At 37.3% G+C, this 26880-nt stretch overlaps 1 protein-coding gene across 3 annotated transcripts in view; it reads left to right on the top strand.

The window, feature by feature from the left end:
* The first annotated feature begins 5776 nt into the window (after window positions 1-5776).
* The window catches only part of SYCP1 (synaptonemal complex protein 1), a 145131-nt gene continuing 124027 nt past the window's right edge, over window positions 5777-26880 (top strand). For 2 of the 3 annotated variants that reach the window (XM_063625815.1, XM_063625816.1), the window contains exons 1-8: window positions 5777-5932; window positions 6354-6488; window positions 7494-7578; window positions 8117-8160; window positions 8329-8382; window positions 9434-9598; window positions 10621-10688; window positions 11607-11680. In XM_063625815.1, coding sequence (XP_063481885.1) covers window positions 6381-6488; window positions 7494-7578; window positions 8117-8160; window positions 8329-8382; window positions 9434-9598; window positions 10621-10688; window positions 11607-11680 — 598 coding nt within the window. In that variant the 5' untranslated portion in view covers window positions 5777-5932; window positions 6354-6380. The remainder of the gene's footprint in view (window positions 5933-6353; window positions 6489-7493; window positions 7579-8116; window positions 8161-8328; window positions 8383-9433; window positions 9599-10620; window positions 10689-11606; window positions 11681-26880) is intronic. The other variant, XM_063625814.1, reaches the window with a different exon arrangement.

Here is a 26880-nt window from a genome sequence, read left to right on the forward strand (position 1 = left end):
AAAGTTTCTTTAAAGGGTTGTGTATACTCCCGTCTCCATTCCTTTTGTTAACTCCTAAATCTTCTGCAGTAAGATTATGTCCTCTCCTCTCCACATCACCATACTAGTCAATATCTTTAGGATCTTGGCATTGCTGATTCTGGTGGTCAATTCCTAGTCTTCAGCTTACTTGACCCATGAGCTATATTTGACAGAACAGATCATGTCCCCTCTCTTAGAACACTTTCATCAGTTGGCTTCAGTTGATCACTTCTTCCTTCTTGACATGCATGTTTTTTTCTTGATTTCCAAGACCCCACACACTCTTGATTTTTCTCGTTAGTGGTTGCACTTTCAGTTTATTTTGTTAATTCCTCTTCATCTCCCACAGTGACAAACGACAAGAATATTCCAGAGCTCAGTTGTCTTTTTTCTGTACTCACTTTCTTTGCAATTTCATCCTATCTCATGGCTTTAAAGGCCATGTATATGCTGACCACTCCTAAATTTATTATATATACCAACCTGGAGTGCTCTCCCAAACCCCATTAAATAGCCTATTCAAGATTTTAACTTGTATATCTAGTAGACATATCAAATTTAACATGCTTGAAAGTGAATTCCTAGTTGCCTCCCCCTCCATCTTTCTATATTTGTTCTCCATCTAAATGGTATTTTCCATCCTTGAAGTTGTATAAGCTAAAATTTTTTGTCATCCTTAACTTCTTTCTTTCTCTTATACCCATATCAAATATACAAAAAATCCCACTGGCTCTGCTCTCAAAACATATCTGGAACTTAACCAGAACTTACTATTTCCATCCTTACCATCCTACTTTAAACTAGTCTCCTAACTGGCTTTTTCTGTTTCTGCCCTTGCCTCTCTACAGTCTATTGTTTATACAGCAGCCAGAGTAATTCTTTGAAAATGTAAGTCAGATCATGTGATACACCTCAGCTCATAACCCTTAAATGGCTTCCTATTTTACACAGATTAAAGCCAAAGTTCTTTTCATCATTGCCTATTACTATTCCTTTTTCTTATTCCATTCCAGCCATACTGCTTTTGATGCAGATATTCCTAGAAAATTTCAAGCAGGCTCCTGGTACAGGTTCTAGTGTATTTGATAAGTCTTCTGCCTAGAAACCTCTTTCCCCAGATAGTCACATGACTCCCTCATTCACCATCTTAGATTTCTGCTAAATGCCATTTTATCTCTGATTCGCCTTTGAAAAATTAGTTGCCACCCCTTACCCTAAATTCTTATCCTCTTCCCTGTTTTTTTTGGTCTATAACACACCACTCTGGTATATTACATTATTACTTTAAAAAATGTGTATATGTCTCTTTCCTCCCCGATTCCTCTCAGACCCAGAATATAAATTCAGTGAGGGGAGAAAATTTTGTCTGTTATGTTCACTGCTGTATCACTAGCACAATGACTGGATGGATGAATGAATGCTGCCTAAACATTAATAAATTATTGATTGGCTCTTATATTTTACAGCTGGATACTTGAACAAACAGCTTTGCCTTTTACTTACTGTTGACCTTGGGAAAATTACTGAATTTTTTTAAGTTTCAAGGAAGCCCTTGGTTGCTTTTATATTCTTTTTTTTTTTTTTTTTTTGAGTAGGAGTTTCGATCTTGTTACCCAGGCTGGAGTGCAGTGGTGCGATCTTGGCTCACTGCAACCTCTGCCTCCTGGGTTCAAGTGATTCTCCTGCCTCAGGCTCCCGAGTAGCTGGGATTACAGGCGTCCACCATCACACGTGGCTAATTTTTTGTATTTTTAGTAGAGATGGGGTTTCACCATGTTGGCCAGGCTGGTCTCCAACTCCTGACTTCAGGTGATCCACCAGCCTCGGCCTCCCAAAGTGCTAGGATTACAGGTGTGAGGTACCATGCCTGGCCCGGCTGCTTTTGTATTCTTATAACTACTTACTGACCCTTCCTTCCTATGTAACTTAGTGGAAATTACTTAATTTTCTAAGTTTCAAGAAGCTCATCTGGAAAACGGTGGTAATAATAGAACTTACCTCATACAGTATTGTGACAACTACATAAAATAATACATAGAGGCAAGTCACTTAGCATAATATTTAGCATATATTAAGGGCTCAGTAAATATTTGTTTTTTGTTATTTAAAAGCTGCATTGTTGTAAAAGATTATGTATCTTTTGCTACTTTCCAATATACATTAAGATAAATATGATGATATTTTTCAGATCGTCCATGCCTTAAAAATAAGCAATATATGGAAAATTTACAAGAACCAGTTTTACAAATACTGTATAAATATTCAAAAATGTATCATCCAGAAGACCCACAGCATTTTGTTCATCTCATATGGAAGCTTACTGAACTGAGAACTCTGAATTATAACCATTCAGAAATACTGAGCACTTGGAAAACAAAGGACCCCAAATTGGCTACTTTACTCTCTGAGAAGTGAAATTTGTATTCTTGCTGAAATTTTAGAATGTTGTAGTCTGTTTTAAACTTCCTAAATCTGAATTGTTTCCTTTATCATATAGGAGGACTGATTTGGACAACATGAACGGTATTGCTGTGTTACCAATATGTCACCGTAAAATGGACATCATCAATGCTCATCAAAATTTTATCAAAATTTTGTACAATATAGAACTATCACTGAGGGATATCTAGGACTCTTCCTATGATTGGACTCAAAAGAAGCAAAAGTTGTTTCCTCATGGTTCCTTCAAAAGGAGCCAGAGAGTTATTACCTGAAGAAGCTTCACTTTTTTCATTCAGTAAAACATTGAATGAAAATATATAAATTTATGGATATAAGAAAGGCTAGCTAGTGCAAACAGTTGTAATCGGAATAAAGAGAGTTTGGCCGGGCGTGGTGGCTCACACCTGTAATCCAAACACTTTGGGAGGCTGAGGCGAGTGGATCACCTGAGGTCAGGAGTTTAAGACCAGCTTGACCAACATGGCGAAACCCCCTCTCTACTAAAAATGCAAAACAAAATACAAAAATTAGCCAGGCATGGTGATGCGTGCCTGTAATCCCAGCTACTCCAGAGGCTGAGGCAAGAGAATGGCTTGAACCCGGGAGGTGGAGATTGCAATGAGCCGAGATCATGCCATTACACTCCAGCCTGGGCGACAAGAGCAAAACTCCATCTCAACAACAACAGCGACAACAACAGCAGAATAAAGAGAGTTTGTGACCTTCATTAACTAAAGCCAGTCTGATGGAATAAGGAAGTAACATTTTAAACCTATTCCTGTTACAGCATTTTATGAATGATTAAAGATGAGCAAAACCGTTCAAATCTTATCGTTTCTTAATGCCTTAAAAAAAGAGATGCTTTATAAAAACAAAGTAGACATTTTGTGATGGCAAGAATAATGAAAAATTCAAATGCAAATTATTAGAATATTTTAACATATATTAGGAAATTAAACATAATTTACTTCTCATTCTGGCACAGAATATTTTAACATTTTTGCCAACATCTTTTGTGGAAAAAAACAAAGTTCTTAAAACCAGAAATCTTTCTACAAATTTTTAAGTCCTTATATGGACAGGATGTTAATACGTTAAATTAAATTTCATGTGAAATACATGGAAGTGAGAAATTCTATGGTGGCACTATTGCTTTGAAAGACTGATTGTAAGTAAATAAAATATGGTAAATTTAATATAACACTAGTAGTAGCATTTTGGTTTTCCATAAAGAAAAAAGTGACCATAGTTGAAATTTTCACTGTCGTAAAACTTTTAAAAATATCGGAATATTAGATTTATAGCCTCAATTGAATGAAAATTTTTAATTAGATCAATTATTGCCTCTGGTGGTACTTTGTGTATGTTCTTAGTATCATCTCTCTGAGGGAGTATCTTATCTTTTTCAGAGTATCTAGACTCAGTTTCCTTAAATAGTAAAATGAAGGAGTTAAACTGGATCATCCTTTACTGCTCAAAAATTTTGTTATATCGGGAAAGATTGTTTCTGATTACTTTATACAAAATGAGCTATTAAAATATTGCTAAAGTCCTTAGAAAAAGCATCAATTATATTATGCTGCCCAGAGAAAGTTGGAAAACAAAGTCAATGTTATATTCAAAATGGAGCTCATTATTTTATTGCTCAAAATTAAGTAACTTAGAATTAGGATAATGATAATAGCTAGTTACTCAAGCCTGAAACCAGGTAGTCATCTTAGACTGCTCCCTTTCTTTCACTTCTTACTATTAAAAAGTTATCAAATTCTACTAATTCTACTTCTTAAATATCTTTTACATTTGACACCTCCTCTTCAGCTCCACTGTCCGTGTCATAGCTCAGGTCCTCATGTCTCACCCAGGCTATTAAAACTGTCTCACTACTCTGGTCTCTTAAACCTAAACCATTCTTCATACTACAAGTTTTCTTCTGAACTCGATCGTGTAATCCTTTCTGCTCAAAATTCTTCAAGATCTCCGTCCACGAAGTCAAAAATCCAGACACTTTTCTAAGGCCTTTCTATGATACTTGCTCTCTCTCTCTCTTTCTTTTTTTTTTTTGAGACTGAGGCTCACTCTGTGGCCCAGGCTGGAATGCAATGGGGCGATCTCGGCTCACTGCGGCGTCTGCCTCCCCGGGGGTTCAGGCGATTCTCCTGCCTCAGCCTCCTGAGTCGCTGGGACTACAGGCGTGTGCCACGTGCCTGGCTAATTTTGTATTTTTACTGGAGACAGGGTTTCGTCATGTTGGCCAGGCTGGTCTCAAACTCTTGACCTGAAGTGATCCGCCCTCCTTGGCCTCCCAAAGTGCTAGGATTACAGGAGTGAGCCACTGCGCCCGGCTAATACTTGCTCTCGAAATCTCTAGTGTCATCTCTTGCCATTTTCCCCACTTAATCCTCACACAGAACGCTTCTTGGATTTAGTTGTACTAATGTCTCTCACAACTCCAATGCCTTTGCTCGCCTTCCGTCAGCCAGTAATACTCTTTCCCCATTCCCTCTCCCTCTCCCTCTCCCGCTTCTCCCCGCTCTCCCCTCTCTCCCCTCTCTCCCCACTCTCCCCCGTTTCCTCCCTCTGCCTCCTTTCTCTCCTCTGTCTCCTCTCTCTTTGAGACAGAATCTGGCTCTGTTGCCCAGACTGGAGCCAGTGGCAGGATCATTAGCTCACTGCAGCCTCTATCTCCAGGACTCAAGCGATCTTCCCACCTCAGCCTTTTAAGTAGCTGGGGACACAGGTGCGTGCCACCACACCCGGCTATTTTAGGAGAGGCAGGGTCTCACTACGTTGCCCAGACTGGTCTTGAACTCCTTCCTGGGCTCAAGCAGTCCTCCCGCCTTGGCCTCCCAAAGTGTTGGGATTACAGGCGTGAGCCACCGGCCCGCCTAGCCAACTCTCCATTTACTCATTCTTACGTGAAGCAGTAACAGAACCATACCACATCTGTGGAGCTTCTCCTGACTCCCCAAGCCACCCTAAGAGCCACTTTGCCTACGTCCTTATCATAGGAATTACCCTAAATGATTATACGACATTGTAATTGCTTGCCCATCTGTTTCCTTCCTAAGATTGTGACCTCTTGGAGGGCAGAAATGGATTTTTCACTTTCAGCTTCAGTCTGTCATAGCGCCTGACTGTTTCCCCAGCATTCTTTGACAATAGCAGAAGCCTAAAGAACTTCCACTTCAAGGAAATACAGAATCCGGGAAAGAATTGTTCCTAGCGATTAGGGAAATCTCGCGAGATTCAGGTCCTGGGAGGCTGGCAAGCCCGTGCAGCGACGGTTATTTAGCCGTTGAACTGCCAGCCGCCCGGGGCCCACGCGCTCCGGGCCGCTCAGGCTGAGCGATTTCCCGCCTTTTCTGAGGTTCTGAGGCGGGAGCTATTGGTTCTTTCTGTTGCCCTCATAGACCGTATGTAGCAGTTCGCGTGGGCACAGAGCCCATGGTTTCCCGCTAGTTCTTCAAAGGTGAGGGCAGGTGCCCCGAGTTCTTTTCCTGGGGACTGAGCCCAGAGCGGGGCGATATGGTGCTACTGCACCTCCCCGCCGCAGCCCTCCGCCGTTTTCTTTTGGGTAGTGGTCCAGGAACTTAAGACAGTTCCTCCTGGCGATGTGATGGAATTTAATGGGGCAGGAGAAGGGAACGGGCTTTCTTTTCAGGCCAGCGTGGCGGCGGGCGGTGGGGCGAAAGGGAGAAGAAAACGAGGGTTTATCCCGTTGCCCGCTCCGCGGGTAAGCGACGTTGTAGGGCTCCACTGTAGCGAGAGCCCCGTGGATTCCTTTTTTTTTTTAGCCATTTAGTTTGTAAACATCACTTCAAAGAATACATAGTGTATTCATGGCACACGGTGAAAAAAACTTTCCTTCCCCTCCCGCCCCCCGGGGGCAGTAGATATTTACAACCATAACAGAGAAAATGGAAAAGCAAAAGCCCTTTGCATTGTTCGTACCACCGAGATTAAGCAGCAGTCAGGTGTCTGCGGTGAAACCTCAGACCCTGGGAGGAGATTCCACTTTCTTCAAGGTAAATTTCCATGTGACTCTTAATTGGACTCTTCTTAACTTTAGGGAAATGAAGAAAAGTGTACTTTCTTCCTGGTGGTGTTTTATAATTATTTCTTCTCAATAAATGGTCTCATTTACCCAAGAATTTTGAATCCCACTGCTTTAAATGAACAGTGAGCATTATTGTTTAGGCATCATTCATTTAAATAATGACTGCTGCCGTAGAACTCTGCATACATAGTGGAACCTGCTTATTTTAATCCTCTTTCTTTCCGTATTTGATTCGAGGCAACTTGTAGGACAGATAGTACGAGACAGTAGAATATGTTAGGAGAAAATTAGGAAAATTATCGAGAAAAATGAGGACTATTTGGACAAATGCCTATATATGAGTAATAATTGGTGTTGTGACTGAGCTTCAGATTTGGCTCTGAGCTTCCTAGTGGATAGGGCAAAGAGGGAAATTCATTTATGTAATGGAGTTATCATTGGATAGGAGGAATTATACCAAGTTTCTCAGGTGAAACAGAGCTTTAAAAAATTATTTTAAAAAATTTATCATGTGGATCCTTATATTGGAGATGCGATGATGTAATGAATATTTTATTGTATATGCTGTAAAACAATTCTTGTGGCTGCTATAGGCAATAATATATTATTAAATGCTATTCAATAAAGACAATCTTTAATTCTATCAAGGGAAATCATAAACTGAAGAAATCTACTAATATTATTCTATACTACTAGTTAGATTTACTATTATTCTTGAATACCTACAAAGCCATATATTGAGTAATTTATAGTTTAGCTTCATCTTACAAGTGGAAATACCTAATTAGAATTTTTTCTTTGTTTATATAGAAAAGGCATTTGATATTTTAAACACTATGTACATTAAAGAATTTGCAATTATAGCAACCTCTTTAAGCAGATGTATATTACGTATGTATATATTACATTATTAGTATATCAGAGTGTATATTAGTATGTAACAGCATATTTAAGAACTTCTTTGTGTCTCTAGAGTTTCAACAAATGTACTGAAGATGATTTTGAGTTTCCATTTGCAAAGACTAATCTCTCCAAAAATGGGGAAAACATTGATTCAGGTAGGAGCCTGGAAAAGCAGTGTATCAGCTTATATAGAAACATTGTGTTATATACATCGGTAGTTATTGAAAATATAACATAAGTATTATATCAGTATTCTTGACACAAAAGCTAGATATAATACTTAATATAAAAAATAAGGCTGGACACGGTGGCTAACACCTGTAATTCCAGCACTTTGGGAGGGAAGCTGATGGAGGGGGATCACTTGAGGCCAGGAGTTTGAGACCAGCCTGGGCAACATAAGGAAACCCTGTCTGTACAAAAAAAAACCAACAAACAAACCCCACCACCCCCAAAACTAGCTGGACATGGTGGCATGCATCTGCAGTCCCAGCTACTTGGGAGGCTAAGGTGGGAGGATCACTTGAGCCCTAGAGATGGAGGCTTTGAGGCTGCAGTGAGCCATAATGGGCCACTGCCCTCTAGTCTAGGCAACAGAGCCAGTTGCCCTCTCTCTCTCAAAAAAAAAAAAAAAAAGAAAGAAAGAGAAAAAGATGTTGGCATATTTAATACCTGTTGTCTTTTATCTTGCAGATCCTGCTTTACAAAAAGTTAATTTCTTGCCCATGCTTGAGCAGGTCAGTTAAGCATAGTACATATAGATATAATCTGTTTAGGTAATGAACTGCTTATTTGAAGAAGAAAAAAGTCTTTAGTTATTGCATTACTAGTCTTCTGTATTTCATTGTTATTATTTAGAAGCTCTTATCAGAAGTATTTTCTTATAGAAACATCTATCTTTTTAGGTTGGTAATTCTGACTGTCACTATCAGGAAGGACTAAAAGACTCTGATTTGGAGGTCAGAAGATTTCCCATTCATATTAAATTTCTTGTAACTGGAATATAACTTATTACCTATATGTATATTTCTTTTGAAGCTTCAAAAGGATTATTATTTGATTAATGTTTTAAGATATAGCCTTTAAAACCTTTTTTTCTGCTTCTGTATTTTTTGGGTTATGAAAGTTCCATTTATGTAGAGGCAATTTAATTTTAAACCATGAAATCAAGAAGAGGGGAAATGGGTACTATACGTGAAAAGTATAGTATCAAGAGAGTACTTTACAAAATCAGCCTTTAATTAATAGATGAAATTGACTGGTTGACTGGTTTATTGTATAAGGAATTTGTAGGACATGCTATATACTTTTGATTTTAGTTATAAAAATATTTCTTATTTATGGCATATAGATGTCTTTAAAATGAAGAGAAATTCCATAGCCTGGTAAGGTACTGTATGTTTGTTGCTGTGATTATAGTATCACAGAACTTAAAATATATAGAACTTATTTATATATTTTTATAAGAAAAAGTTATCAACCAGCAAAAATTGATGTGATTAAAAATCTCTGATATTTACAATATAATGTGGATTTTTAAAAAGGCAGGAAATCTATATAAAAATCAGACTTGATGAAAATTATATCTTGTGTTCATTTTTATTTTTCTTGTCATTATATTTTAAACTTCATGTCCTTTAGTGAATCTTCAAACTGTTTGTATAATCAAAGTGTTTCAAGACCATTGTTAAGATTTATAGATTTCTTATAGGGTGATTTATTTTAGCTTTTAACCAGCCAGATTCTCTCACTAACTAAAATATTTTTATGGAGCCATTTCATTTTATTCAGCAAGGTATAATTTAGTCAAGTGACCGATAACTTTAATGAAGTAGTTAATATTGCCTTAGTAGTTTAAAAGAGTTAATGTGGCTTTTAGTATGCTATTAGTGCTTAAATTGAGGAGACATTTGGTCTCAACTATTAGTATATGGATATTTTCAGTAGGCAGCCGTAGTTTGGTTATATTAGAATTTTGAACAATTAATTTTTGAAAACCTATTTTAATAGAATTCAGAGGCATTGAGCAGAGTGTATTCAAAACTGTATAAGGAGGCTGAAAAGATAAAAAAATGGAAAGTAAGTATAGAAGCTGAACTGAGACAGAAAGAAAGTAAGTTGCAAGAAAACAGAAAGATAATTGAAGCACAGCGAAAAGCCATTCAGGAACTGCAGGTATGACACAATTTTGAATTGTAAACATAGTATAGTAAATCTTATCATAATACTGTTGAAAGTAGAGTATCATTTGGGATAAATTGGATCTTGTTTTTGTGACGAATATTTTAAGGATAATGCTTTTTAAAAGTTACATCAATACTGGATACATCTTAACTTTAAGAATGAGCATAGACAACAAGTTGTATAACGCTTAATGCAAATGATTAGGGAAATAATAAATCACTATATAAAAATTGATTTAATGATTCTAATTTATTATAAAGAGTTTCAATTTTTATTCCTATTGATGTTTTATATAAATATATTCTCTTAGAATACAGTAGTTGTCGGTAACACTTTAAACCTGAAACTGTGTAACTTTATTTATTTAATTTATTTTTTTGAGACAGAGTCTTGCTCTGTCACCTAGGCTGGAATGCAGTGGCACCATCTCGGCTCACTGCAACCTTCGCCTCCCTGGTTCAAGTGATTCTTCTGCCTCAGCCTCCCAAGTAGCTGAGACTACAGGCGCGAGCCACGACGCCCAGCTAATTTTTGTATTTTTAGTAGAGATGGGATGCCACCATATTTACCAGGCTGGTCTCGAACTCCTAGACCTCGTGACCCACCGGCCTTGGCCTCCCAAAGTGCTGGGATTACAGGCGTGAGCCACTGCGCCCGGCCGAAACTGTGTAACTTTATGTGTAGCATAAGTGAAAAAAAGTTGAGAAAATGTGACATTGTGTTAGGACAAAGAAAAAACATTACTTCAAAAATATTTAGAGAAGATAATATTGCATTAAAATATTGTTGAATATTTTTTGGAGATGATTTAGCCATCTTTATTTTAGATTGATGAAGGCCATATTCTTAAGGGAAATCATAAGCTATTACAAAAATGTTTCCTTTTTATGTGGAAAGAAAAGAATTCTTTTAGACTATTGTGCATTAGTAAAGAAATACTGCTTAATGATTATATTCATGTTTATTTTTGCTAATAAGCAAAATGTGATGAACTGTTCTGTTTTATAAATTAGTTTGGAAATGAAAAAGTAAGTTTGAAATTAGAAGAAGGAATTCAAGAAAATAAAGATTTAATAAAAGAGTAAGTAGTAATTTAATGAATTTGTTCTTTTCACATTTTTTATTCCAAATTTACTACTAAAATAATTTTCAAAAACGTATTGAGCACTTTCTATATGTTATATCATATGAATGTATAAGTAGAATTATATCTGAGTGCTATGGAAAAAGGAAGACATACATTCTTGTGTTTGGCAAACTGTAGTCACTGACTAATAACTTTTTAAAATGTCAAGCATCAGGAATAAACATTCCTTGGTGTCAAAAAAGATGCCTGATAATTCTGTATCTACAACTACCTATATATGTTGTCTGTTTCACTGCTGCCTTGAGTACAGTACTTATAAAATAGGGCTTAACTTAGTTCCAAGTTAATTCTTACTCAAATTCCTGTTTTTGAAAATGTAACAGTTTATTTCTACAGAAAAATGATGTTAGAAAATTAAGTCTAACTGCCATATGTGTTAGTAACTTCAGGATAGCCACAGGTCTCATTATTCACATAATGAATGCCTAATCAGAAAGTTACCTTATTTTGTGTTTTGAAGGTTAGACATATATTAATTTGTTAATGAATGGCCCAACGTATTCTCATTATTTTTCCTTAGACAAATCTAGACCTGTCTACTGAACGTTTATTGATAGCAACTTGGGTAGAAACTTGTTAAGGAGCTGTCACTTTTATTTGTTTATTTATTTTAGTGGCCAGTTACTAGAACTTTTACTTTTAAAGGGAGGCAATTACTAAATCATCTTTGCTAGTAGTACAGTCAACCCACTGTTTCTTCATATAGTCATTTATGAATAATATGATCTATGCCAAATATTATAATATTTTAAAAATTTCTTAAAAATTGTAACAATATATTTCATAACTTACATATTGTGATTTTGCTTTGAGATCAGATTACACACAGGCAAACTCTTTCCTTTGTTTCAGGAATAATGCCACAAGGCATTTATGTAATCTACTCAAAGAAACCTGTGCTAGATCTGCAGAAAAGACAAAGAAATGTAAATATCTTTCTTGTTTTATGTGATTTTATCAATTTATTTTACTGGTAGAGGTGGAGAGGGGAAGAAATTGTCTTTTTAATCTTTGGAACCAATTTGATTTGAACAAATTATATGTGCCTCAGACTATTTTTATATAAGTAATAAGGAGAGTCACAGTTCTTTGACTTTTGAAAGCTCAAAATTTTTTGAAAGGTAATATATGTCAAAAGGTATATTCTTGATATTTATAGTTAATCCTGGTTTCAAGTAAGGTATGATTTTGAGACTAACCTCTGTCTGGAACAACTAGGAAATTCAATCAAGAATAAGATACATAGCCATGCTCGTAACAGAAAATACCAGTAGAGGCTTTGCTAAAGCCATTGTATTTATGAATAGTGGTGCAATGTTTATTTTCAATCTAAATAGAATTCTCAAATTTTTCCTAAAGAAACATTTTCTAAAAATATTCTGATATGATTGTGTTGTGTATGTGAAAGAACAGTTTAAACATTTTTAAGCATGTTTTCATTTTTTTAAATTGTAAAGTAGGATTTTTTCCCATTTTGATGAAAAATAAAAATGTATGATTATAAAATATAATTCTTTATTTTTGCCGTAATTTGACACTAGCTTTACTTTGTTTCTGCCAAGAATCCATTGGGAAATACTGTCTACCTGCTTTTTCAGGATATTCTCTATTTTTCTTAGCTAAAAATTTTAATTTGTATCATGCAGCTTACTACTTAACAGCTTGGGCTTAAGGATTAGATAGCCTGTGCTCAAATTTAGACTTTCAGTTTCTGTCCACCTAGCGAGCTTGAATAATTTGAGTAAATTATGTAGTCTCTCTGTCACTCTGTTTATTAATTAAATGCCTCTTAGTATTGCCCTGAGAATTAAATGTTGATAAATATGCTTAGAACAATGCAAAGTGCTCAATAAATGTTGGGTATTTTATTATTATTATTGTCATTATTTCTAACATTGACTGTTAGGATTTTTTATTCTTTTTTTTTTTTTTCGAGATGTGGTTTCACTCTTGTTGCCCAAGCTGGAGTGTAATGGTGTGGTCTCGGCTCTCTGCAACCACCGCCTCCTGGGTTCAGGCAATTCTCCTTCCTCAGTCTCCCGAGTAGCTGGAATTACAGGTGTGCGCCACCATGCCCAGCTAATTTTTTGTATTTTTAGTAGAAATGGGGTTTCACCATGTTAGCCAGGCTGGTCTCGACCTCCTGACCTCAGGTGATCCTCCCAATGCTGGGATTACAGGCATGAGCCACTGCACCCGGCCAGGTTTTTTATTCTTAGTCCCTGCCTGTAGTACCTTGCTTTACAACACTATATATATCTTCCAGAATGTACCATACCACTACCAGCTCCTCTACTATATCCTGTGTATTCAACATTCAAGATTAATTTTTCTGCCTAGATATAGAAAGTGGTGAAAAGTACAGTGGTAGGGTAGAAGGATAGTACATTGGCTGTCTTGCAGAAAATAACTTGGGTTAGAGAGACAAGTCTGATAGTTTGTTTTTGTTCTTTTTTTTTTTTTTTAGACGGAGTCTCACTCTGTGGCCAGGCTGGAGTGCAGTGGTGCAATCTCAGCTCACTGCAACCTCCCGCTTCTCGGGTTCAAGTGATTCTCCTGCCTCAGCCTCCTGAGTAGCTGTGACTACAGGTGCCCGCCACCACCCCTGGCTAATTTTTTGTATTTTTAGTAGAGATGGGGTTTTACCATGTTGGCCAGGATGGTCTTGATCTCTTGACCACCTGCCTCGGCCTCCCAAAGTGCTGGGATTACAGGTGTGAGCCACTGCGCCGGGCAATAGTTCTTTCTTACATTTAGTTTTTAGCTAAGTTAGAAATCAGATGGTGAGGAAGGTTTAGAGAACCCAACATTTTTCAAGGTGGTCTCTTTAATAAACTAAAGTTGAGGTATGTCTTGATGTGACATGTAGAAAGTTTTTTTTTTTTAAAGTCTTGATACTTGCCTTATTATTAGTTTAAACTCTATGCAGATTATTGCCTTAAGTTGTTGACCAGTCTTTTTGTTATTGTGTTTTTTTATTTTTTTATTCATTCATTCAATATTTTTTTTAGTGCCTGCTATGTCATGAAATCTTCTAGATGCTGATGAAAAACAGCAGTGAACAAAGTCTCTACTCTTACAAGAGTATATATTCCATGGTGTATATGTGCCACATTTTCTTTATCCAGTCTGTCATTGATGGGCATTTGGGTTGGTTCCAAGTCTTTGCTGTTGTAAATAGTGCTGCAATAAACATATGTGTGCATGTGCCTTTATAGTAGAATGATTTATAATCCTTTGGGTATACACCCAGTAATGGGATTGCTGGGTCAAATGGTATTTCTGGTTCTATTTCCTTGAGGAATCACCACGCTGTCTTCCACAATGGTTGAACTAATTTACACTCCCACCAATAGTGTAAAGGTGTTCCTAGGCCAGGCGCAGGGGCTCACACCTGTAATCCCAGCACTTTGGGAGGCCAAAGCAGGCAGATCACGAGGTCAAGAGATCAAGACCAGCCTGGCCAACACAGTGAAACCCCATCTCTACTAATACACAAAAAAATTAGCTGGGCGTGGTGGCACGCGCCTGTAGTCCCAGCTACTCAGGAGGCTGAGGCAGGGGAATGGCTTGAACCCGGGAGGCGGAGGTTGCAGTGAGCTGAGATCATGCCACTGCACTCCAGCCTGGCAACAGAGCAAGGGCCCGTCTCAAAAAAAAAAAGTTCCTGTTTCTCCACCGCCTCGCCAGCATCTGTTGTTTCCTGACATTTTAATAATTGCCATTCTAACTGGCGTGAGATGGTAGCTCATTGTGGTTTGGATTTGCATTTCTCTAATGACCAGTGATGATGAGCATTTTTTCACGTTTGTTGGCGGCATAAATGTCTTCTTTTGAGAAGTGTCTGTTTATAGCCTTTGCCCACTTTTTGAATGGGGTTCTTTTTTTTCTGTAAAAGAATGAGTTCATGTCCTTTGCAGGGACATGGATGAAGCTGGAAACCATCATTCTCAGCAAACTAATACAGGAACAGAAAACCAAACACCAAATGTTCTCACTCATAAGTGGGAGTTGAACAATGCGAACACATGGACACAGGGAGGGGAACATCACACACTGGGGCCTGTTAGGGGGTGGGGGGCAAGGGGAGGGAGAGCATTAGGACAAATACCTAATGCATGTGGGGCTTAAAACCTAGATGATGGGTTGATAGGTGCAGCAAACCACCATGGCACATGTATACCTATGTAACAAACCTACACATTCTGCACATGTATCTCAGAACTTAAAAAAAAAAAGAGTATACACTCTAGTGAGGGAGGAGGATACAGATCATTAATGAATAAATAAAATATATGTTAGGTGATAACTGCTTAAGGAGAGAATATTTTGGGACAGGGTGATTGGGAAGTTTTTTCTGGTTAAGTGACATTGGGTAGAGACCTGAATAAGGGAGTGGGCCATCTATTTTAGGAAAGGATATTTCAGGCAGAGGAAGCAGTTAAATGCAAAGTCCCTGAGATGAGAGCCTGTTCAATCTTTTCAGGTCACAATAATGAGGCCACTGTTCTGTATTTCTGACTCTGTATTTTTCATCTTTTTTCTCACTGCACTCCACTCAGGATACTTTTTTCTTTTTCTTTTTTTTTTGGCGGGGGGTGGGGTGGTCTCACACTGTCGCCCAGGCTGGAGTGCAGTGGTTCCATCTTGGCTCACCATAACCCCCGCATCCCATGCTCAAGCAATCTTCCTACCTCAGCTTCCCAGGTAGCTGGGACTACAGCTGCACACCACCAGGCCTGTGTAATTTTTGTATTTTTTTAGAGACAGGGTTTCACCATGTTGCCCAGGATAGTCTCAAACTCCTGGGCTCAAGTGATCTTCCCACCTTGGCCTCCCAAAATGTTGGGATTATAGGTGTTAGCCACTGCCCTGGCCCACATAATTTCTTCTAATCTCTCTTCCAGTTTACTGATTTTCTATTTAGTTAATTCTTGTCTGTTTTAAAATTTATCAGTTGGTGTCTTAATTTCTGTTATTGCATTTACTGGTTGAGTATTAGCTGGTTCTTTAAAAATTTGTAGTGTCACTTTCCAGAATTTTAAGTTCTTTGCTGACTTTTTAAAGCTCTACTTTTTATCTCTATGAACATAATAAAAATAGTTGTATCCAATAATGCCAATGTCTGCAATACCTTGGGGTCCATTTCTGTGATTTTTTTTGCCATAGATCCTAGTTTTATTGGTTATCTCATCAGCTATCTTAGATAATAATTAATAATTTGAGACTTAGAATGGTTAAATTTTCCTAGTTCATTGAATGTTCAGCAATTCTGGATTATATCCTGGATTATGTTATGAAAATCTGAGTCCTCTTCAGATTTCCTAGAGAATGTTTATTTGTTTGTTTTCTAACAGGCAGTCAGCTCACTTAGGTTTAGAATAGGTTCTGTCTTGCCTTTTCAGTGTGGGTGTTCCAATATCAGTTCAATTTTCAATGCCTTTGCTGTGCTGCCCTGGGTCTATTTCATGTATGCTGTACTCAAGGATAGTTCTGGGACTTGGGTAGTGTTGTATGCAGAGTCCAGTTTGCAAAGCTTTTGCCCCATGCATGTATAACCTCTCCGATTATGAACATACTCACCAGAGTGGCACCTTTGTTACAATTGATGAACCTACATTGGCACATCATAATTGTCCGAAGTTCATAGTTTACATTAGTGTTCACTCTTGGTGTTGTACATTCTATGGATTTGGACAAATATGTCTGCCATTGTAGTATAATACAGAATAGTTTCATTGCCCTAAAATTCTGTGTTCTGTCGGTTGATTCTCTACACCCTACTCCAGTAACCACTGATCTTTTAACTGTCTCCATAATTTTGCCTTTTCCAGAATGTTACGTAGTTCGAATCCTATAGTATGTAGGCTTTTCAGATTGGCTTCTTTCACTCAGTAATATGCATTCAAGTTTCCTCCATGTCTTTTCATCACTTGATAGCTCATCTTTTAAGCACTGAATAATATTCCATTCATTGTTTGCACATACCACAACTTATTTATCGATTCACCTACTAAAGGACACCTTGGTTGCTTCCAAGTTTTGGCAGTTGTGAATAAAGCTGCTATAAATATCCATGTGCAGGCTTTTGTGTGGACATTTTAAACTCCTTTGGGTAAATACCAAGGAGCACAATTCCTGGATCACCTGGTAAAAGTATGTTAGTTTTGTAAGAAATTGCCAAACTGTCTTCCAAAGTGGGTGTACAATTTTTTATTTCCACCAGCAGTGAATGAGAGTTTCTTTTGTTCTATACTCTCACCAGCATTTGGTGTTGTCAAAGTTCTGGATTTTGGCCATTCGAATAGGGGTGTGTATTGGTCTATCTTTGTTGTTCTAAATTGCATTTCTCTGATGATATATGATGGGAATCTTTTCATGTGATTATTTGCCATCTGTATGTCTCCTTTGATAAGGTGTCTGTTAAGGTCTTTGTCCCATTTTTTAATCAGGTTGCATGTTTTCTTATCGTTGAGTTTTAATCAACGATAAGAAAAAAGACTTAACAATTTTGAGTCTCTGTATATTATAGAAAACAGTCCTTTATCAGATGTTTCTTTTGCAGACATTTTCTCCCAGTCTGCGGCTTGTATTCTCATTCTCTTGACATTATCTTTCGGAGAGCAGAAGTTTTTAATTTTAATGAAGTCCAGCTCATTAATTATGTCTTTCATGGATTGTATCTAAAAAAAAAAGTCATCGTGATACCCAAGATCATCCAGGTTTTCTCCTATTTATCTTGGAGTTTTATGGTTTGTATTTTACATTAGGTCTATGATACATTTTGAGTTAATTTTTGTGAAGGGTGTAAGATCCGTGTCCAGATTTTTTTTTTTTTGCATGTAGTTGTCCACTTGTTTCAGCATCATTTGTTGAAAAGACCATCTTTTCTCTATTTTATAGCTGTTACTCCTTTGTCAAATTTCAGTTGACTGTATTTGTCTGGGTCTATTTGTGACTCCTTTGTCAAAGATCAGTTGACTATATTTATTGGGTCTATTTCTGGACTCTCTATTTTGTTCCCTTGATTTCTTTGTCTTTTTTCCCCACCAATCCCTCACTATGTTGATCACTGTAGCTTTATAGTAAGTCTTGAATTTGAGTAGTATCAGTTCTCCAACTTTGTTCTTCTCCTTTAATATCGTGTTGGCTCTTCTGAGTCTTTTGCCTCACCATATAAACTTTAGAATCAGTTTGTAGATATCCACAATATAACTTGCTGAGATTTTTATTGGGATTGCATTGAATCTGTAGATCAAGTTGGGAAGGATTGACATCTTGACAATATTGAATCTTCCTATCCATGATCATGGAATATTTCTCTATTGATTTAATTATTATTTGATTGTTTTCATCAAAATTTTATAGTTTTCCTCATATAGATCTTGCACGTTTTGTTAGATTTGTACCTAAGTATTTCATTTTTTTGCATACTAATGTAAATGGTATTGTGTTTTCAATTTCAAATTCCACTTATTCATTGCTTGTGTATAGGAAAATGATTGACTTTTGTATAGTATATTAATCTTTTTTATTATTTATTTTTATTTTTATTTTTTTTTATTATACTATAGGTTTTAGGGTACATGTGCACAATGTGCAGGTTTGTTACATATGTATCCATGTGCCATGTTGTTTTGCTGCACCCATTAACTCGTCATTTAGCATTAGGTGTATCTCCTAATGCTGTCCCTCCCCCCTCCTCCCACCCCACAACAGTCCCCGGAGTGTGATGTTCCCCTTCCTGTGTCCGTGAGTTCTCATTGTTCAATTCCCAACTATGAGTGAGAACATGCGGTGTTTGGCTTTTTGTCCTTGCGATAGTTTACCGAGAATGATGTTTTCCAGTTTCATCCATGTCCCTACAAAGGACATGAACTCATCATTTTTTATGGCTGCATAGTATTCCATGGTGTATATGTGCCACATTTTCTTAATCCAGTCTATCGTTGTTGGACATTTGGGTTGGTTCCAACTCTTTGCTATTGTGAATAGTGCCGCAATAAGCATACGTGTGCATGTGTCTTTATAGCAGCATGATTTATAATCCTTTGGGTATATACCCAGTAATGGGATGGCTGGGTCAAATGGTATTTCTAGTTCCAGATCCCTGAGGAATCGCCACACTGACTTCCACAATGGTTGAACTAGTTTACAGTCTCACCAACAGTGTAAAAGTGTTCCTATTTCTCCACATCCTCTCCAGCACCTGTTGTTTCCTGACTTTTTAATGATGGCCATTCTAACTGGTGTGAGATGGTATCTCACTGTGGTTTTGATTTGCATTTCTCTGATGGCCAGTGATGATGAGCATTTTTTCACGTGTTTTTTGGCTGCATAGATATCTTCTTTTGAGAAGTGTCTGTTCATGTCCTTTGCCCACTTTTTGATGGGGTTGTTTGTTTTTTTCTTGTAAATTTGTTTGAGTTCATTGTAGATTCTGGATATTAGCCCTTTGTCAGATGAGTAGGTTGCAAAAATTTTCTCCCATTCTGTAGGTTGCCTGTTCACTCTGATGGTAGTTTCTTTTGCTGTGCAGAAGCTCTTTAGTTTAATTAGATCCCATTTGTCTATTATGGCTTTTGTTGCCGTTGCTTTTGGTGTTTTAGACATGAAGTCCTTGCCCACGCCTATGTCCTGAATGGTATTGCCTAGGTTTTCTTGTAGGATTTTAATGGTTTTAGGTCTAAAATTTAAGTCTTTAATCCATCTTGAATTAATTTTTGTATAAGGTGTAAGGAAGGGATGCAGTTTCAGCTTTCTACATATGGCTAGCCAGTTTTCCCAGCACCATTTATTAAATAGAGAATCCTTTCCCCATTTCTTGTTTTTGTCAGGTTTGTCAAAGATCAGATAGTAGTATATTAATCTTGTATCATGCAACCTTGCTGTAATTGCTGATTGGTTCCAGGATTTTTTTTTTGTTAATTCATTCAAATTCTCTGTATAGACAGTTATGTTATCTGTGAATAAAATAGTTTTTATTTCTTTATTCTCAATCTGATTCCATTTGTTTCCTTTTTTTGTTTTATTGTATTAATTAAAACTTTTAAGTACAATGTTGAAAAAGAATGGTGAGAGGGGACATCCTTGCCTTGTTCCTGATCTTAGTGGAAAAGCTTCTAGTTTCTCACCATTAAGTATGATATTAGCTATAGGTTTCTGTAGATATTCTTTACTTGGTTGAGCAAGTTCCCTTCTATTCCTAGTTTAGTAAGAGTTTTTATCATGAATGGGTGTTGGATTTTGTCAAATAATTTTTGTATATCTATTGATATGATCATGTAATTTTTTAGCCTGTTATGTTATGGATTACAATAATTGATTTAAAATGCTGAGCCAGCCTTGCATACCTTGACTGCATCCAATTTGATTGTGTTGTATAATTCTTTTTATACTTTTTTTTTTTTGAGACAGAATCTTGCTCTGTCACCCAGGCTGGAGTGCAGTGGCTATTCACAGGCATGATCATAGCTCACTATAGCCTTGAACTCCTGGGCTCAAGTGATCCTCCTGCCTCAGCCTCCTCAATGGCTGAGACTATAGGTGTGTGCCACTGCACCCAAATAATTTTAAAATTTCTTTTTAGAGATGGGATCTTGCTATGTTGCCCAGGCTAGTCTCAAGCTTTTGGCCTCAAACAATCCTTCCACTTCAGTCTCCTGAGTAGCTGGAATTGGGATTATAGGTGTGGGCCACTGTGTCAGGCTCCTTTTATACATTGTTGGATTTGATTTCCTAATTTTTTTTGAGTATTTTTGCATCTATGTTCATTAGAGATATCTGTCTGTAAATTTCTTATAATGTCTTTGTCTGGTTTTGGTTTTAGGGTACTGCTGGCATCATAGAATGAGTTAGAAAATATTCCCTCTGCTTCTATCTTCTGAAAGAGATAGTACAGAATTGGTATAGTTTCTTCCTTAAATGTTTATAGAACTCACCAGTGAAGCTGGCAGGCCTGGTGCTTTCTGTTCTGGAGGGTTGTTAACTATTGACTTAATTTCTTTAATAGATATAGGCTTATTCAGATTGCCTGTTTTTAATTCTGTGAGTTTTGGCAGTTGTGTCTTTTGACAGTTGGTCCATTCCACTTAGGTTAGCAAATTTGTGGGCATAGAATTGTTCATAATATTTCTTCATTTTAACATCCATGAGGTTTGTAGTGATGTCTCCTTTTTCATTTATGGATTAGTAATTTGAATCCTCTCTCTCTTTTTCTTAGCCTGGCTAGAATTTATTGATTTTATTGATCTTTTCAAATAACCAGCTTTTGGTTTCATTGATTTTTTAAAATATTGATTTTCTGTTTCCACTTTCATGGTTTTTGCTCTAATTTTTATTACTTCTTTTCTCCTTCTTACTTTGGATTTAATTTGCTCTTCTCTTTCTAGTTGCCTACAGTGGAAACTTAGATGATTGATTTCAGATAGTCTTTTCCAATTTATGCATTCAGTGCTATAAATTTCCCTCTCAGTTTTTCCTGTATCCCATGGATTTTGATAATATGTGTTTTAATTTTCATTTAGTTCAAAATATTTTTGAATTTCTCTTGAGATTTCTTCTTTGACTCAGGTGGCATTTAGAAGTGTCTTGGTTAATCTCCAGGCATTTTGTGATCTTCCAACTATCTTTCTGTTATTTATTTCTGGTTTAATTCCATTGTGATCTGAGAGCAGATACTGTACAATTCATAATCTTTTAAATTTGTTAAGGTGTGTTTTATGGCCCAGAATGTGGTCTATCTTGATGAATGTTCCATGTGAGCTTCAGAAGACTATGCGTTCTGTTACTGTTGGATTAAGCAGTCTGTAAATGTCAAGGTGATTGATGGTTTCATTGAATCCAACTACAGGTTAAGCAGCCCTAATCCAAAAATCCCAAATCTGAAATACTCCAAAATCCAATTGAGTGCCAAAATGATGATCAAAGGAAATGCTTATTGGAGCATTTCAGATTTTGGATTTTCAGATTGGGGATGCTCAACTGGTAAACACAATGCAAATATTCCAAAATCTAAAAAAAAACCTGAAATCTGATATATTAATTGTTCTGTTCCCAAACATTTTGGATAAGGGACACTCAACTTACATGTCTTACTGGTTTTCTGCCTGCTGGATCTGTCCATTTCTGATAGAGATGTTGAAATCTTCAACTATAATAGTGGATTAATTTATTTCTCTATGCAGTTCTACCAGTTTTTGCTTCATGTATTTTGACACCATATTGTTAGGCCTATGCATGTTAAAAATTATTATATCTTCTTGGAGAATTGACCCAAAAGCATTTTATTTTTATTTATTTATCTATTTTTTGAGACAGGGTCTTGGTCTGTTACCCAGACTGCAGTGCAATGATGTGATCATAGTTCACTGCAGCCTTGAGATCCTGGGCTCAAGGGATCTTCTTCCTCAGCCTCTTGAGTAGTGGGTACTCTAGGTGTGTACCACCGCTTCTGGCTAATTTTTCTATTTTTTGTAGAGATGGGGTTTGCTACGTTGCCTAGGGTGTTCTTGAACTGTTGGGCTCAAGTGATCCTCCATCCTCAGCCTCTCAAAGTACTGGGATTACAGGCATGAGCCACTGTGCCCAGCTCTAAAAGCATTTTGAAATGGCCCTGTTTATATCTGACAACTTTCCTTGCTTTGAAGTTGGCTGTGTCTGAAATTAATATAGCTAATCTTTTTATATGATTATTTGCCATCCATAAGTCTCCCTTTGTAAGGTGTCTGTTAAGGTCTTTGGCCCACTTTTTTTTTTTTCTTTTTTTTTTTAATTATTATTATACTTTAGGTTTTAGGGTACATGTGCACAATGTGCAGGTTTGTTACATATGTATCCATGTGCCACTTTGATTTCCTGCACCCATTAACTCGTCATTTAGCATTAGGTATCTCTCCTAATGCCGTCCCTCCCCCCTCCCCCAACCCCACAACAGTCCCCAGAGTGTGATGTTCCCCTTCCTGTGTCCATGAGTTCTCATTGTTCAATTCCCACCTATGAGTGAGAACATGCGGTGTTTGGTTTTTTGTCCTTGCGATAGTTTACTGAGAATGATGTTTTCCAGTTTCATCCATGTCCCTACAAAGGACATGAACTCATCCTTTTTTATGGCTGCATGGTATTCCATGGTGTATATGTGCCACATTTTCTTAATCCAGTCTATCGTTGTTGGACATTTGGGTTGGTTCCAACTCTTTGCTATTGTGAATAGTGCCGCAATAAACATACGTGTGCATGTGTCTTTATAGCAGCATGATTTATAGTCCTTTGGGTATATACCCAGTAATGGGATGGCTGGGTCAAATGGTATTTCTAGTTCTAGATCCCTGAGGAATCGCCACACTGACTTCCACAATGGTTGAACTAGTTTACAGTCCCACCAACAGTGTAAAAGTGTTCCTGTTTCTCCACATCCTCTCCAGCACCTGTTGTTTCCTGATTTTTTAATGATGGCCATTCTAACTGGTGTGAGATGGTATCTCACTGTGGTTTTGATTTGCATTTCTCTGATGTTTGGCCCACTTTTTAATCAAGTTGCTTGTTTTCTTATTGTTGAATTTTAATCAACAATAAAAGACTTAACAATATTTGAGTCTTTGTAAATTATAGATAACAGTCCTTTATCAAATGTTTCTTTTGCAGACATTTTCTCCCAGTCTGTGGCTTGTATTCTCATTCTCTTGACATTCTCTTTTGTAGAGTAGAAGTTTTTAATTTTCTTTTGATTAGTGTTAATATGCTTTCTTGTGATTAGTGTTAATATGGTATATCTTTGTCCATTTACTTTTATTCTAGATGTGATTTTACATTTAAAGTGAGTTTCTTACAGACAGCATGTAGTTGGGTATTGTTTTTTGATCCACTCCGACAATCTCTTAGTTGGTCATTTAGACTATTGTCATTCAAAATGATTATTGATATAGTTGGATTATTATCTACCACATTTATTACTGTTTTTCTATTTGTTGTCCTGTTCTTTGTTCCTATTTTTGTCTTTTACTCTTTTTGTGCTATTTGTGGTTTTAATTGAGCATTTTATGTGATTCCATTTTCTCTCCTTTCTTAGAATATTAGTTATACTTCTATTTTTACTTTTTAAAGTGATTTCACTAGAGTATGCAATATATATTTACAGTAATCCAAGTCGACTTTCAAATAACCCTCTACTGCTTCAAGGTTAATATGAGTACCTTATAATTCTTTCCTCCCATCTTTTTGTTTTTCTTTTTTTTTGGTTACAGAGTCTTGTTCTATTGCCCAGATTGGAGTGCAGTGATCCCATCTCGGTTCACCGCAACCTCCACCTTCCGGGGTCAAGTGATTCTCGTGCTTCAGCCTCCTGAGTAGCTGAGATTACAGGTGCCCACCACCAAGCCTGGCTGATTTTTGTATTTTCAGTAGTGACGGGGTTTTGTCATGTTGGCCAGGCTGGTCTTGAACTCTTGACTTCAAGTGATTCACCCTCCTCCGCCTCCCAAAGTGCTGGGATTATAGGCTTGAGCCACCAGGCCCGGCTGGCCTCCTCCCATCTTTTGTATCATTGCTGTCATTAATTTCTTTTATATAAAGCATAAATAAGCATTTATAATCTAATACATTGTTGCTATTTTGTTTTGTTTTGTTTTTTGAGGCAGAATCTCATTCTGTTGCCCAGGCTGGAGTGCAGTGGTATGATCCTGGCTCACTGCAACCTCCTCCTCCTGTGTTCAAGTGATTCTCCTGCCTCAGCCTCCTGAGTAGCTGGTATTACAGGCATGTGCCATGACACCCTGCTAACTTTTGTATGTTTAGTAGAGATGGAGTTTCACCATGTTGGCCAGACTGGTCTTGAACTCTTGACTTCAAGTGATCCACCTACCTTGGCCTCCCAAAGTGCTGGGATTACAGGTGTGAGCCACTGTGCCTGGCCCATTATTGGTATTACTATTTTTGACAAACTTATATGTTAGATCAATTAAGAAAGAGAAAAATAAAAGTTATTTAGCCTTCACTTATTTCTGCATTGATACTCTTTTTTTCTTTCTTTTTCTTTTTTTTGGTAGAGATGGGGTCTTGCTATGTTATCCAGGCTGGTTTTGAACTTCTGGCCTCAAGTGATCCTCCCACTTTGGCCTCCCAAAGCACTGGGATTACAGGTGTGAGCCACTGAGACGAGCTGTTGCTCTTTTTTTTCTTTATAGAGATCTGAATTTCTTACATAAATAATTTTCTTTCTCTTTAAATAATTTCTTTTAACATTTCTTGGAAGGCAGGTCTGCTGGCAACACATTCTGTCTACTTTTGTCAGAGAAAGTATTTATTCACTTTTGAAGGATAGTTTCTCAAATTACGGAATTCTGTGTTGCTGGTTTTTTCTCTCAACATTTTAAATATTTTACTCCATTCTATTCTTGCCTGCGTGGTTTCTGAGGAGGAGTCAGATATCATCTTTCTTTTTGCTCCTCTATAGGTAAAATGTTTTTTTACCTCTAGCTTTATCTTTGATTTTCTGTAGTTTGAATGTAATATGCATAGGTGTAGTGTTTTTGGCATTTATCCTGCTTTCCGTCCTCTGAGCTTCCTGGATCTGTGACTTGGTGTCTGAAATTAATTTAGGGAAAATTCTCGTCATTATTGTTACAAATATTTTTTTATGTTCTTTTTTCTCTTTCTTCTCCTTCTGGTATTCCCATTATACCTTTTGTAGTTGTCTTACAGTTCTTGGATATTCTGTTCTGTTCTTTCTAGTCTTTTTTCTCTTTGCCTTTCAGTTTTTGAGGTTTCTGTTGAAGTATCTTCAACTTCAAAGATTTCTTTCCTCAGCTGTGTCTAGTCTACTAATAAGCCTTTCATTTCTTCGTTTTATTTTTTTTAGAGACAGCGTCTTTCTATGTTGTCTAGGCTGGTCTCCAACTCCTGGCTTCAAGTAATCATCTTGCCTGAGCCTTCTGAGTGGCTGTGATTATGGGCATGAGCCCCCACACCCACAAGCCCTTCATTTCTGTTACAGTGATTTTGATCTGTAGCATTTTTGAGTCATTCTTAGAATTTTCACCTATCTCTTTAAATTGCTTATCTATTCTTGTGTGATGTCTACTTTATCTACTAGACCCCTTAGTATATCAATCATAGTTGTTCTAAATTACTGGTCTGGGATAATTCTGACATCCTTAACTGTATCGGAGTCTGGTTCTGATGCTTGTCTTGTCTTGTCAAAGTGTATTTTTCACCTTTTAGTATGCTTGTATTTTTATTGTTTTGGATAGCTACACATGATGTACTGGGTAAAGGAATTGTTGTAATGTGCTGGTAAAGTATAGAAGGAAGAGTGTTCTATAGATCTATGGTTAGGTCTCAGTTTATTAGCAAATTTTTGCCTCCAGATTATGAATTTCATAAATACTTCTCAGCCCTTGCATCGCTCTCCTCCTTAGACGGGACAAGGTGGTAGAGTGGGCTGCAGTTGTGAATTTCCCATTTTCCATCTGGATGGCTAGAGGGGGATGGAGTTGGACATTTTCCTTACTTCACATGGAAGGCTAGAGCTGTCTGGAATTGGGTATTTCCCTTCCCCCAGGTTAGTTAGGCTCTGACAAATTCCCAGCAGATTTTGCTCTCCCAAGGGAGGCCTTGTTAAGAACGGGACACATTGGTATAGTTCAAAACGGCTTTTCCTGTCAGAAGCACAAGGGGATGTTTTTCCTATGTTCATTGTGAGAAACCTGGTAGAGCTCCAGAAGGTTAAACTCACAAGAATGTGGGGCCTCTCTGATGACTGGGTCTCCACAGAGGTTTTTTTATTTTTATTTTTTGAGATAGAGTCTCGCTCTGTCACCCAGCTCACTGCAATCTCTGCCTCCTGGGTTCAAGCGATTCTCATGTCTCAGCTTTCTGAGTAGCTGGGACTATAGGCATGTGATACCACGCTTGGAGAATTTTTGTATTTTTAGTAGTGATGGTGTTTTACCACGTTGGCCAGGGTGGTCTTGAACTCCTGGCATCAAGCAACCTGCCAACCTCTGCCTCCCAAAGTGCTAGGATTACAGGTGTGAGCCACCACACCCAGCCTCCACAAAGTGTATCTCTCAGATTTGTTTACACTGAATTTCCAGCAATGCGTCAATTATAGTTCAGGTTTTCTTTCCCT

Source organism: Symphalangus syndactylus, chromosome 12 (assembly GCF_028878055.3).
Source record: "Symphalangus syndactylus isolate Jambi chromosome 12, NHGRI_mSymSyn1-v2.1_pri, whole genome shotgun sequence".
NCBI classification, from domain to species: Eukaryota; Metazoa; Chordata; class Mammalia; order Primates; family Hylobatidae; genus Symphalangus; species Symphalangus syndactylus.